This window comes from Mesoplodon densirostris, chromosome 6 (assembly GCF_025265405.1).
Source record: "Mesoplodon densirostris isolate mMesDen1 chromosome 6, mMesDen1 primary haplotype, whole genome shotgun sequence".
Taxonomy (NCBI): domain Eukaryota; kingdom Metazoa; phylum Chordata; class Mammalia; order Artiodactyla; family Ziphiidae; genus Mesoplodon; species Mesoplodon densirostris.
The window spans coordinates 5310457-5324968 of record NC_082666.1 but is presented as its reverse complement, the minus strand read 5'-3'; the positions used below and the strand labels follow the sequence as shown (position 1 = coordinate 5324968).

Below are 14512 nucleotides of genomic sequence, written 5' to 3'. Positions count from 1 at the left end.
GGACACTGAGGGCGCACGTGGAGTGGTCAGTCCCGCCTGGGTCTCCCCGCTCCGCCAGGGAAGCAGGTCCCAGGAGGGCGGGGGGCCATCCCCGCGCGTTCGCACAGTGAGATCCGCCCGCTGGAGAAGGTAGAAAGGTTGTATTTTGCTGAACGACTGCAGAGTCCGTGCGGGTTGTTTGCGTGGTGTTATTATTTGGGGGTCACCTCGCGGGCGCCCTGGCTGTTACCGGTGCTTGGGCGGGATCACCACCAGCGCCTTCCCGTACTTGGGCCGCCACATGAGGACCTGAGCGTCGTTGGCATTGGGCTTGACCAGGGCGCTGGGCGGGATGGGCTCATTCTTGCTCAGGATTTTGGGCTGGTCCTGGGCGATGGGCTCCCGCAGCCGGGCGCGCTGGCCCAGGGGCCGGTGGGGGTCCACCTCGATGCTGAGCTGCATGCGCCAGTGCAGTGTCTGCAGAATGATCATGTCGTTGGTCGAGGTGTTGGTGGCTACCAGCCACGTGATGAAGCTCTGGTCCCGGTAGATGCTGGTCAGCTTGGCCACGTTGCTCTCGCTGACAGGCACGGCCCACGTGACGCTGGGGTAGAAGTTGTCATTCATGCTGATGATGAACTTGGAGTCTCTCTTGGTGGGGCCCACGATGGTGCAGGTCTCCGTGGTGTTGCCGTACCAGGGGTAGTTCACCCCGTCCGAGTCGCTGATGGCCTCAATCTTGCCTTCCTGGAGGTCTGGGAGCTCCCAACTGGACCTGAGGATGGGAAGGCCAGTTTACTCAGCCAGCCACACACAGGCTCATCTGCATCCCCTTGTCCCTGGGGCTTACCTCCCCAGGGGGCCAGACAGTAAACAGACACCCAACATCATGTCAGGGAACTGGGGCTCCCCTAGACATGGCTCCCCTCAAAGGCCACATCCTGTTCTCTTGCATCATCTCAAATTGGTCTCCCCCAGAAACCACTGTAGACAGGGCTGGATTCTGAATGGGCTTTGGGAAGCCCTAGCTGCCCCTGCCCTCAAGGGAGGGGCCTGGGGGCAGCACACAGTAATGGGGGGCCCTAACCTGCGCTGTGCCCCACCGTCCCATGCCCCAGCAGCTGGTGGGACGGCCACATGCAACCCTGTGACCTTGGTTAGGGCGGAGGCCACTGGCCCCGAGAGGCTGGGGTGGGGCTATTTTCCTGGCCACACAGCGTGTCAGGGCGGCCTGGGTAGGAGTGCAAGTGGCAGGGAGTTTCTTTCTCTTGCTTTAGGGGCCCCCAGTGGCTGTGGGGTCAGCACATCTGGGAGTGCTTTCAGCCCCTCATTGACCAGCATGTGACCGGGGTCAAACTCCCGCCTGCCCCCGAGCTTCGGTGTCCAGCACCGGGGCCAGGGGCATGGGAACCAGCGCTCAGGGCCCTCGCCAAGGCTCTGGCCCCTCCCCTCCACATCTCCTCCACCACACACGGGCCTGGGCTCCCTGGCCCTCCGCCCAGCAAGGCCAACACTGTGGGCGGTGCCCTCTTCTCCCCACTGCTCACCCTCCCCCTGCCTTGTTTCTACTCATGCCCGCCTAGAATAGGAAGCACAGCTCAGCCAGAATGGCTCCCACCTGGTTGGCCCCTGTCTTCGGAGCAGTAGAACCAAGAAAACCTAACCAGCCAGTCTTAAAACTCTGCTCTCAGTCCCAGCCTCGGGGCCAGCTTTACAATCAATGCCTCCTGGACTTGCTGCAGCTGCCGGGGAACCTGCACTTGCAGCTTCGGGCCGGTCTGAGAACCAGCAGCACTTGGTCAGCCCGACTTGCTTGCAGGGGGCTCAGCCTTCTGGCAGCCGGGCTGTCCAGCACTCAGACTCAGGAAACCTACTGGCCTTGCTGAAAGTCTCAGCCACCCTCTCACTGGTGTGAGACCCTGGGCCAAACCCCAGCCCTCCCTGAACCCCAGACTCATCACCCACATCCCACCTGGGGTCATGGAAGGAGACAGGCAGGACCATGCCAGTCCAGGGCACAAGACAAATGCCAGTGATCGGTGCCTGCCAACACCATTGCTGTCACTATTGTTACTATAATAATAACTCTCTGACAGAAGAGGACTGTCCTAAGTTGCTCTGAGGACACGTGGCTGGGGGCACAGCAGCGTCTGGGGAGCCCACCCCTTAGAAACTCATAACAGTCACATCCACCCCACCAGACAGATAAAGTAACAGCAGCTGGAGGGGTGGGTCTTTTTCCCAAGTTGATTTAGCTAAGCAATCAGGCCTGGGCACCTGCCATACCAAAGCTCAGGACACTTTGCCCCCAGAATTCCACACACCTGTGTACACCAGCGGTGCTCTCCAGAATATACTACTTTACAAAATGCATTCCTGTTCATAGCAGCACTACTCACAATAGCCAAAAGGTGGAAACAACTGAAGTGTCCGCCAATGGATGATGGATAAAGTGGTCTATCCATGCAATGGAATATTATTCATCCTTAAAAAGGAAATTCTGACACATGCTACAACATGGATGAATCTTGAAGACATTAGGCAAAGTGAAATAAGTCAGACACAGAAGGACAAATACTGTATGATTCCACATATATGAGGTCCCTAGAAGAGTCAAATTCATAGACAGAAAGTAGAATGGCGACCGCCAGGGGCTGGGAGAGGGAAACGGGGGAGTCACCGTTTCATTAGTGCGGAGTTTCAGTTGGGGAAGATGAAAATGTTCTGGAAATAGACACACAACAATGTGGATGTACTTAATGCTGCCAAACTTAAAAATGGTTAAGATGGTAAATTTTATGTATATCTTATTACAGTGTAAAAAATGCATTCCCCTACTGAAATGCATCGTTTAATGTCAGCAGTTGGCAAATTTGGGGCCACTACAGGAGGGATGATCAGGAATGTGATTTTTCATTAAAAAGGTCACAAATTAGGGTAACACCTGCCTAGTAGGCCATCTCCTGCCCGGGGCCCTGAGCTCATCAAACGCCAAGGAGGAGGTCACAGTCATGAGCCTGCAGATTCGGCTGCCCCCGGGGGTGGCCGCCATGGACCAGAGAAGGGGGTCAGGGTCCCTGTCCCAAATTTCTCAGAAGCCTGTGCCCCACCCGTGCCCAGCCTCCTGTGGTGGAAGGCACCCACTCTGTCTTCTCACAGTGGTTACACTTGCTTATGAAAGTGGTTTTTGTTGTTGTTTTTTTTAAGGCAGAAAGCCATCTTGCCAAAAGACCTTTTCTCTTGCCTTTGCCCTCTTTCACTTCCTAAGAGTTGGCTTGTTGTGGGATGTGGGGTTGCCACCAGAATGGCCTCTCTCTCTCAGCCTCTGACCCCCAGCTTCAGGTTTCCTTTTGCACCTCCCAGCCCCCAAATGCCCAGGCGCTGGCTCAGTCACAGACGGGTGACGATCCCCATGAGCTGGCAGACAGCCGTGTCTCATGTGGGGTATTACTCAGAACCAGGGCCAAGGGCGTCTGTTTTCAAATCATCACAAACCAGCTGGGCTGGCTCTGGGCCCCGTGGTCCAGTCTCCCCGTAAAGGTGGTGGAGGGAGCATGGTTAAGAGCACAGCTTCTGAGGGACGTGGACCAGCCCGGGTCCAGTCGCCCCCTGGCTACTAGTCACAAATCTCTGAGCCCCACATTGGTTCACTGTGGATAACCGCACCCACCTTCAAGGTTTTTGAGATGATTAAATGCGTCAATATATACTACCTGGTACACGGTAAACAGCAATATGTGGAAACTTCCGGAGACCATTGGAGAGAGGCTTGCCTCTAACACTAATGGATTTGCCATCCCTGATGTGACCTGAGGGCTTTTGACCTCATTTATGTTTCCAGATTATCCATGCTCTGAAAGGAACGATTCCATACAGTTCCTGCCTCTAAGACTTCCTGTTTGTTCTGGAATGACCTTGGGCTTCAAGGCAGACCCTCAGTTTTCCACCTTCTGGGTGGAGGGGTGAGTTTGGACCCTGGTCCTGCACACCCTAAGCCTTCTTGTTTGCACAGCAGGGACGATACCGGTGCGCATGCCAACGAAAGGTGTAGGCAAGGCTCCCAGCTCTGTGCCCGGCACACTGACGCTCAACCAGCAGATTTAGGTGGAGGAGGGGCATTTTGTGAACACGAGCAAACACCCATTTCTGCCCCAGCACCTTCTCTCCAGACCTCAGGGCAGGTCGTGTCAGGCCTCCTACAGGCCATCAGGAGGCCCTGGTCTCCCCCGTGTCCTCCCCCTTTGCTCACTGGCCTGTGCTGGTCTTCAGGGCAACACTGGCTACAGAATTTGTGGGACCAGGGGGTGAAGTGAAAATAGGAGGCCCCTTGTTCAAAAATAAAGAATTGCAACGTGGTGACGGCAGAGCATGGAACCACGCAAGGGCCCCTTCTGAGCACGGGGCCCAGTGGGACGGTGCAGTCCCCAAGCCCGGGAAACTGGCCTGCTTCTGTGGGCCCCATCACACTCCCACCCTCATCCCAGAGGTGTGGGAACCCAGAGGACAGCAGGCAAGTCCAGGCTTGAAGCTGGACCTCAGAATGCTTTCTGGGGCCCCCTTGCAGCACGTCTGAGACAGACTCCTCAGCGTCCCTCAATGCCCATCCCCATCCCCCATGCACTCAACAGATGTTTGCAGGGACCTGCCATTGACGCTGGCCACGATGCTGTGAAAGGGAGACAGGGCTGCTGACCTGGTCATCAGTGATGCCGGGGGGCCTGCACCCTCTGGGCGCACAGTAGCATCCCTGACTCCCTCTCGCCTCCAGACTGCCCCGCCTTCTCCTCTGCCTTCGCCCTGGCCACGACCCCTCACCTCTCCCAGCCTCCTCTTGCGGCCTGCCATGCTCTCCTCCCTGAAGCCTGAGTGATCTTTAAAAACACAAATCTGATGGCACTGTTCCTCCCTCCAACCCTATTAAGCCTGCCATGACTCCCCAAGACCCTGAAAGCCAGATGCAGGTGAAGCCAAGGGTCTTGCACGCAAACACACACACACACACACACACACACACGCCCATGCCCACCCTCCCCAGGCTCCAGACCCACCAGCCATCCCTCTAATGGGCTGTGCCCTCCCGACTCAGCGTCTTTGGCCACGAGCAGCATCCCCCGCCCCCCTCCTGTCCTAGCCAGTGGTACCCACAGCTCATCTCTGGAGCCCCCAGGGAAGCTCACCCGAACCCTTCACACGAGGCCTGGTGCCCCCATATTCGATCTTTGTCCTGCTGCTTCCTGGGACACACACAGGGGTGATTTAATAATCATGCCACCCTTTGTTGACGACCTCACTCCCAGACAGACCACAGGGGCCGAGAAGCAGGGACCAGGCCTCCAGAATCTACCCTGGTGCCCGGCCTAGAGTCAGACACAATAGAGGCAGGTGGCCTAGATTATTGGCGGTGGGCAGCCTGCCCCGTCTCTCCTTCAGGGCCTGAGCCCCACAAAGGGGTCCCAGTGATGAGTTTAGAGCGCCCAAAGCTGCCTCTGCTTGTGTACTTTGTCACCTGGAGCAGCTGCGGCTGGGACAGCCACGCCCAGCACAGGTCGTCCCCGCTGCAACACTGGTGACAGTGGTCACGTTCCCTGAGTGCATCAGACGTGCTGGGCGCCCTGCGTACATACATCAACACAGGCTTCTCCTCAGTTACCCCAGGGCTGCAACTGAGGGTGTTTTATAGAGGAGACTTGGGGACATCAGAGGCCTGACCCAGGGTCACAGAACCGTGAAGCCACCAGGCAGGACCCACAGCGTGAGCAAGCTCTTACCCAGGCCCCTCACCCAGCGCGCGCGCACGCACACCCACACACACACACACACACACACACACACACACACACACACACACACACACACACACACACACACACACACACACACACACACACACACACACACACACACACACACACACACACACACACACACACACCCTCTGAGCAACATGACCTAGAGTGTAAGTCTGAGGGCTTACAAAAGGCCTTCCCTGGAAGCCAGAGAAGGGGGAGAGGCTGTGCTGAAGGGCACCCATGGGAGCTGGGGAGGGACACCCTGAGGCTCCAGGCCCAGCCACCGGCCAGAGGTGTAGCCCTGAGGGGATGGGTGGGGCTTGCCCCTCCTGTGGCCCTGGGAGCACACCTTTCCCAGCTGCTTTGTGCCAGGCAGGGTGGCGAGCCTGGGCCTGGGCTCTCTCCTAGGCACGGGTGGACCCTTGTTCCCCCATGGGCCCTCGTCTCTCCCAGCTCTCTGACTGCATTTTGAGTTCTGGACAACAGAACACCTGGTCTCAGAGCAGACTTCCCAGACTTCACGTCTCTTTCCTCATTTTGTTCCTGTTTACATATCTCCTGTGCTCTTATTTTTTTCCTTGAAATTAATCACTTTTTTAAAAAACTCAACTGAATTTAGCTTTTCCTTTGGAACACCTTTGAAATAACAGGTTGGATATATTGGGTATATATATATATATATATTTTTTTTTCTAATACACATGAGAATAAATATGTGGCTTTAAATTACAATCACACTTAAGCTGAAATGAGTTCTCCTAAATATTGTTTCACGTCTCACAAGTGGCACCGTTGGGCGCTCTAAGAAACACATTTACAGATGGCAACTTGGGGCTCGAGGGCAAGAGGGCTGCCCAGGGCACAAGGTTCTTCTGCCCAGTGCCGGCTTCAGTGCCCTCATGGGGGCCAGATGGGCGCTTAGGGATTTTCTCACCTGGTCTCCAATTTTACAGAGCTTAATGTTTATTTGCAATTTGCAAAAAGTTCCAATTTTGTAAAATGTTTGCAATTTTACGAGAAATGAGGCCCAAGAGCCCCCTTCCAGACCAGACTGGGACCCTGGTTTCCTGACTCCTGCCCTGGGCGGCCGCCCACTGGGCTGGCCCCTTCCCACCAGACACGTCACCAGGAGCCCCTTCCCTGGGGGAGGAGCTGGAGGTATCCCCTCCCCGCCTGCCCCTGGGGTTCCCCCAAACAACAAACACCACTTTTTCTTCCCACCTTACCCTTCTTTGCCCAGGCCACACTCCCAGGGCCTAACACGAGGGGGAAAGGGCCAACAGCGTTTTAGTTTTTAGTTATAAAACCTGTGTTTTTGTTTTTTAAAAAAAAAGCCATCGAGAAGTACAAAAAGTGAGAAACGATGGGGCTTCTCTGGTGGCGCAGTGGTTGAGAGTCCGCCTGCCGATGCAGGGGATGCGGGTTCGTGCCCCGGTCCGGGAGGATCCCACGTGCCGTGGAGCGGCTGGGCCCGTGAGCCATGGCCGCTGAGCCTGCGCGTCCGGAGCCTGTGCTCCGCAGGGGGAGAGGCCACAGCAGTGAGAGGCCCGCGTACCGCAAAAAAAAAAAAAAAAAAAGTGAGAAACGAAAGTCCTGTCTTCCGTGCTTCCGCCTCCCTCGCTAGGGTTACTCACCACATTACACTCTGATAAACATCCTTCTAGACCATCCTCCCTGCATATACGCACAGTAAATGTTCCTGTTTTTAGCACTTTTAACAAAAATGGATTCCTACCTTACATATTTTACAACTTCTTTTAATGCAACGATGATAATATGATATGGAATCTCTAGCTCCTCCTCCTCATGTGTAAGAGCTCATCCTATTCTGCCCTGGAGACAGACCATAGTTTCACGCCCTACTGATGGGCACTTGGGGTGTTCGTGGCTCTTCAGTGATGGACAGGGCTGGAGTTTCTGTCCCCACACATACGTCCTTCTGCCCTGCTTCCTGCATTCACGTACTCGTTAATTCCCTTGCTCAGGAGATTTCTGTGTGTGCCTGCCATACTCCAGGCACCAGGCCAGGGGCTCAGTTTCTCTAAGACAGACTCTAAAAGTAGGACAAGAGAGTTGAAGGGCATGTGTGCTTGAAATTGTAGTGGACAAAGCCAAGCTCACCTTCCAGAAGCTGCCTAAGTGGTACCCCCAGGAACAGCACGGGAGGCTGTCTACTCCCCGCCCCCCGCCCCACAGCAGGCATTACTGATCTTTTGCGTTTGTACCCAGATCCGATCAGCAAAAACAAACCGCATCTCCGCATTTCACTGCCACTTCCCTGATCCCTGTGCTGTCGGAGCCTGCTCACGTGTCTCTGGAAGCTGCCAGCTTTGGTCTTCAGCCCTCAGAAGGTGAGGGTGGGTGCGATCGCTTGGCCGGGGCCGGTCCAAGGGGAGTGCTTTTGGGGCCAGGCCGTCCCCCCAAACTTCCTCCCACCCCAAAGCCTGGAAACGAGAACTTCCCTCTCCTGCCTCCGCCAGGGCCCCGCAGATGGGGGAGGCTGCCTTCCGCTTGCAGAGAGGAAGCATCGTCCTCAATTGTTCTGCATGGGCCCCAGCTCAGACCGAGGCTGCAGGAAGAGGCCACGTGGTCACCAGGGCCATTCCTCCTGAGCCGGCCCCTGACCACTGGAACAGAGCAAGCCTCCTGGGGCAAGTGGCCTCCTGGGGCAAGTGGCCTCAGGTCTCAGCGGCCCTGGCCTCACCATAAAATCAGGACCTCACGGGGTCCTTGGGAGACCAGAGAGTGAACGGGGAGCTGGGGCAGCCACACAGCATCACCCCAGCTTCAGCATCCCCTGGCCAGAGGCCTCAGGCCCCTCCACCCCTGCCCAGCCCTTTCCCACCAGCCTCACAATCCTGTGACAGCAGATGTCACCGCAGGTTCTGGCTGGAAAGACCCTCAGAGGTCTCGTCGCCCGAGATTCTCATACTGTAGGCGGGTATGTGAAACCCAACCCGGGAGAAGAAAGAACAGTAATGACTCCAACACGGCAGTCTCTGTGCTGACTCTCTGCCAGGGACTGTGTAATTGATGATGAATTATTACTAGTTACGGTATGGATAGCGACCACACATACTATCTCATTTAATCCCTCAAACAACCCTGCGATGAGGGACTATTCTCTCCATTTCATAGAAGAGAACAGTAGGCTCAGAAAGGTTGAGAGCCTGGCCCAAGCACCGCCACCCGTGGATGGTGGAGCTGGAGCCACGCCTGGCTGAACAAGGGCACAGGCGGGTGGCACTGTCAACCCAGAGAGACCCCGTCTCCTGAGCTGCTCTCCTCCCCTCACCCCAAGCCTGACCTTTGGCAGAACCCTGAGCCGGAACCGACCTTGGCCGTGGGCCAGATTTTCTGGGGGCTCCAGAGGAGGGCAAACTAGGGATAACGTGAAGCATCTCCTACACGGGGGAGAAACTGTGCCTCGTCACTCGGAAGACTGTGCCAGATGACAGGTGGCGGCTGAGGATTGTGGAGGATGGGGTGGTGGAGGCAGGCGGATCCAACAGTGTTCTGGGGGGGTGGCTTTGAAAGCTAAGTGGGTTGGACCCCAAACCATATAGAATCCTCTCAAGCTGGCACAAGAAACTCACCATCTTCTAGCTCTCGTCTGTAAGTCGGGGTATTACTGGGGTGGCATGTGGCATTGTTCCACTGCAAATATTTCCAACCCACGACATTCAAAAGGGTTCTCCTCCTGGATTAGAGATTAATTTCAAGCAGGGATAATGTTTGGGGGTATTATGGGTTTTGTTTAAGTATTTGGAATTAATATTTTTAATACAAGCCCATTTGGCAAGAACAGAAGCCCTAACCTAACCTTTGCCACATTGCCGTTCCCTCCCCAGGCCTTTAAAGCCCAGTGCTCGTGTGGGTTTCATTTTAAGCCTTCAAATTGTCTGGGTCTAGCCCGGTAGTTCTCAACCAGGGGTGACTTCGCACCCCTCCCGGGGACATGGGGCAGTGTCTGGAGACATTTTTGGTTGTCAGAACAGGGGGAGGGAGGCTGCTGGCATTGAGTGGGTAGAGACCAGGGACACTGCCCAACATCCTGCAATGCACAGGACAGCCTGGTCCCGGCAAAGTTAGGGGACAGTTCCGGGCAGCCTGAGGCCGCTGGTCATCCCAGCGCTCGCCATCCCTCACTTTCTTTCCCATCACGGGTCTTAAAAATATGAAGAAGCTTAGTTACCACAGGAGGTTTGGGGTAGGGGAGATGGGAAGGGTATCTTCATCACATCAAAATGCTTCCGTTTACATTCGAGCAGGTGCAGCTGTCCAGGCTTATTCCGGAGGGCGCCAGTTGAATACAGAGCCTCCTCATGGGCCGGAGGAACCATGCTATTTGGTAATTCAGTTTCTTAATATAATTTTGTTGATTAATAATCAATCGAGCAGTTTCCAACTCAGCATTTCAGCCACAGGTCACCTACACCTGTCCTCTCCCCGAATCCTCCCAGCAGCCTAAGGTTCTTACCCTGTTCACAGATGGCAAAAGCGAACCTCCAAGAGGTGAGCTGCCGAGGCCCCAGAGCCAGTACTGGGCCGTAATTCTGACCCCGGGGCCTGAGCCCATTAACAACCAGTCCATCCTGCCCCTCCAGGGAGCCTCGAACTCTGCCCTTTGTCCAGGGCTGGTCCTATCCCAACTGGGAGTCCAGTGGACCCAGGAGAATGAGGTATGCGGGACACAGGGGTCCCTGTGCTGAAGGCGTGTCCCGAGAAGGGGAGGGAACAAAAGGAAACACATGGAACTCAAGGAAAACGGCCTTCAACCACTTGAAAACTCAAATCGTCCATGACTTACACTATTATTAAATTCTTAAAAGTCAGGGAGTGGGTCCTCTGTGAAAGAGGAAGACCTGGGCTGGGGAGAAAATTCCACACAAAGAGTAATTTACATCTGTCCAAATTCTGTCGTTTCAGCCCTGATTCTCAACTCATTACATATCCCATCACCCACCTCCCACCCGATAGAAGAATCAGAACAGTAATGACACTGTTAAGGACGACAGTCACTTGCAGTAAGTGTTCACCGTGGGCTTGGTGGAGTGCCGGCTGCTTGACCAGTGTCATCTCCCGTAACTCAGTAAGCCGTGGTGCAAGGACTATGACTGGCCCCGATTTGCAGACGAGGAAACCGAGGGTCAGAGTGGCTCAGGTCACACCCTGGAAAGTGGCAGAGCCTGGACTCAAGCCCAGGTCTGCTTGACTGCAGTCTAGATGTGCACTGGGTTCCTCTAGCCGGGAACCAAGGACTGGCACAGACAAAGGTCACCTCAGGTCTCCTGATGCACGCCTGTCTCCAGCCATGGCGCTCAGACGGACTCAGAGCCAACAAAGGGAGCACAAGGCCTTGAAGACTCTGTAAACATCCCCCACCCACCCACCCCCGTGCACAGATGGGGAAGCTGAGGCTCCAAGCCAGGCCCACTCCCTCCCCACCACACGCCACGTCCATCTCTGCAGAACTCAGTCCCTTTAGCTTTCCCCAACGTTCTTCCTCTTGGAGCTTGCATCTTTCCAAGTTCAGAAGGACCCTGTGGCTTCCTTACCCTTTCTAGGGAAGAAAGCAAGCGGAGCCTAAAAGCCCTAGGAAAACCTTTGTGTCTTGCCAGTTGCCCCAGATGCCTTGCAAAGCCTGAGGTGGTTTTGGGCTTAAGGCTTCTTAGGGAAGGTCCACACCAAATAACTAAGAATCATGTTTCCCTTCTTGGGATGGAAAGTCAGCCCCCAGCCTGGTTTAAGAGCCACTTGGAGAATTAGACTTGGATGTAGACATCAGGTGGACAGAGGGGAGCCGATGAGTGTCCAGATACGCACCATGTGCACCTCTGGGGCGGTCATGGTTACACCTAGTTTTAAGTTTTTCCATGATCCTCCTGTTGCCCTTGCAAGTTCAGTCATCAAGTGGAGAAGCCACAAGATTTGGTGTCCCCTCCCCACCCTCTCTAATTTCAGGTGGCCCAGGATATTCTTAAATCAGTGAAGAGTTCCAAGTCCTGGGGAAAGTCTACTCCATTCCTCACCTGCAGGACCAGGGAGGGATGCTGCACAGGGTAGAGACCCCGAGAGACAGGCTGTGGGCGAGTGTCCATGGCCAGCCATGGGAGTCACAGGGGTCAAGTTGGGGGCTGCCCTTGGGGCCTGCCTGGTGCTCTCAGAAGGTCCTCGTGCTCAGAAACAGCTATTGTCACCACCCTGTCTTAGGTGGCCCTTCAAGTTAAGTCACTTCCCCCTCTGTCTACAGCTGCTCTTGCCACACTCAGGATGACCATCTCTAGGATCAGAGAACATGCCAGGGTCTCAGGGTGCCACACCGAGAGGTACACTATCCTGGGGACATTCTGGGGACTGGGCTGGACAGAAGAGGTCTGTGGGCTCCTCTCAGCTCTTAAGGGCCCACTGGAGCCTTCTGGACACAGACACTGGCTGTCCACATAAAGTGGCCTTCTGCTGCGGAGAGAGAAAACACTGCACTGAAAAGCACACCAGGTTTCTAAAACCCTCTCAAACAAAACTCCGTCCGGACCAGAGAAGAGTGTTCCCCCACGTCCTGATGTGCCTCTGAAAACACCAGGGGACGAGTTCAGGTCCAACACAAAGCCCTGCACACTAAATCTGGACGCTGCAGAGGCCCAGCTCTCCTTCCCTGAGTACCTGCCACGTGTGCAGGTCTGAGCCGGGCCAAGCCGCAGCCTCTCTAGTGACCCGGGACAGCATGCGTGCTTTGCCAAAGAGGCACCTGGTGGAACGTCCCTCTGCTTTCTCGACATCTTGCAGGGAGGGGTTACGGGAAGCGCAGGGGGCCAGGGACAGTGGAAGGGAAGGTCCTAAAGCCATGACCCCAATCTGAATCAACAGGCAAGCCCTCTAGGACACCTGGCCAAGGAGGAATCAGAGGCCACTTCCATGTCTGCCTAACACTTCCCTCTGGCCCTGGTGGGACCCCTCTCTAACCCCCCCCCGAGCTCACCCCCAGATCCCCAAGCTCTCCCATCCCAGGGGCCCCCCGAAGCTTGCTCCTGAGCAGTACTCACATGCCCTGCTCCCCATACTGGTTGTAGAACTCCATGTGGCTGCACGCCTGAATCCAGCCGACTATCCAGGTCTCCTTCTTGGGGATGGGTGGCATGACCACCTGGGCCGAGGCACGGAAGTGGGGTGTCCGGTAGCGGAGCACCACGCTGGAGGACTCATCGATGCTGGTGGGGATGGGATCGATAGAAGCCTTGACATCGATCACCGTGATGCCTTCCCGGAAGACTCTGGCTTTGCCCCCGATGCTCTGAATACAGCCCATGGCACACAGTACGGCTCTGATCGCCAGGGAAGGCCAGCAGTCCCAGAGAAAACCGGGCATTGGAAGGATGGAGGCTGCCGGACCCAGTGCAGACAGTACAGCTCTCCAATCTCAAATCTCAAGACTGATATCCATAGGATAGAAAATTCACTGAGTAGAGGGGGTTTGCATATCACTACCTCGGGCCTGATTATAAATAAGGATTTTGCTGCATTTCAAGGGCCCTGGGTTCTCTCTTCTGCTGCTAGCAGTGGACAAAAATCACCGATATTCTTTGGGTTAAAAAAAGAAAAGTTTGGAGGTTAATGGATAATCATGTCGTTCAGACATCCAGCCCTTGCTTCTGTGCCTCACACGCGGGGAACGCAGCTCAGAGACGCTCCCTGAAGTCTTGAGGCGAAGAAGGCAAATGCCGGCAGGCACATAAATAAGGAAGGCTCCGTCGCCTGCGCGGTGCCGCCACCCTCGCTGCAGAAGACCGACTTCCTGCCCTTCTGCCTTCCGCACGCGCTCGGGGCACACGCACCCGGCCGCTCGCCCAGCCCGGCCGAATCAATGGAAGAGCAGTTTCTGTTCAATCCGCCGAGGTCTGGGCGCCCTCGGTGGCTTCCAGGAGGCGAGCGCCCGGCTCCCGCGGGGTCCCCGAGGAGCGCGGCGCGGATCCCCGTCGGCGACCACTCGGGGGCACGCCGCGTCCCCTCGCCGCTGTCGCTGTCGTCGCCCGCCGCCGTGCGGGGCCCCAGGGCTGCGCTCGGGCCGCCGCCTGGTTCGCCGCGGCCGCCGAGGACCTGGTGGGAGGTGGAAGGGACAGGGCGTCAAGGCCCGCCTCAAAGTTGAGTCGAACTTTGCTGCGGGGGGCACGCGGGGCGGCGACGCGTGTACGCGGGGTGCGGGCTGCGGAGCTGACGGCGCAGCTCTGTGAGGTCTGCCCGGAGGCGGCGGCCCGCCCCCGCGCCCAGCCCGTCAGTGGCGGCCTTATGACCGCGCGCACCAGCGAATAATCGCCGCCGGTGACATCTTCGCTGACCCCTCCCGGCCCGGAGGCGGGGTGGGGCGGGGGGCGACTGGCTGGCACTGCAGTGGGCCTCGTGGACTTTCGGGTCTTGGCACTGCTCCCACCGCCTCGCCGCCGGCGCCCCTTCCCCGAACGGGTCCCTTCGGCCCCCGGGGGGCGCAGTGCCACCCCGCAGGCCGGTCTGATCGGGCGCACGCCCCTTCCCGGGCCGGGGTCCCCCGACTCCCGGAGGGCGCAATGCTCCAGCCCCGCCGCGTCCGGCGCCTCTCTGCCCCCCTCGCCAGCCCCAAGCGGCCCCCGATCCCCGCGCGTCCGGCGCGCTCGCTGCTGCCGAGAACTTTGGCGCGCACACCCCCACCCGGGCGCCGCCGACTCACCTGCCCCTCGGGCCGCTCCGCGTGCCCGGGCTGCCGCCCTCCGGAC

At 56.8% G+C, this 14512-nt stretch overlaps 1 protein-coding gene across 1 annotated transcript; it reads right to left on the bottom strand.

Annotated features, from left to right (window-relative positions):
- Nucleotides 1-225: 225 nt before the first annotated feature.
- On the bottom strand, nt 226-13727 carry FAM78A (family with sequence similarity 78 member A). The gene is made up of 2 exons (XM_060100707.1): nt 12812-13727; nt 226-754 (listed from the first exon to the last, which is right to left on the bottom strand). The coding sequence occupies exons 1-2, from the start codon at nt 13132-13134 to the stop codon at nt 226-228; spliced, it is 852 nt and encodes a 283-aa protein (XP_059956690.1). The 5' UTR covers nt 13135-13727.
- Between the last annotated feature and the right edge of the window lie 785 nt (nt 13728-14512).

What these genes read in the sequence shown, in the direction of transcription:
- FAM78A (XM_060100707.1), bottom strand. Translation starts at nt 13,134, where the DNA reads ATGCCCGGTTTTCTCTGGGACTGCTGGCCTTCCCTGGCGATCAGAGCC. An exon ending in CAGTATGGGGAGCAGGGCAT is followed by an intron (nt 755 to 12,811) that starts GTGAGTACTGCT and finishes TCCCATCCTCAG; the next exon opens with GTCCAGTTGGGAGCTCCCAG.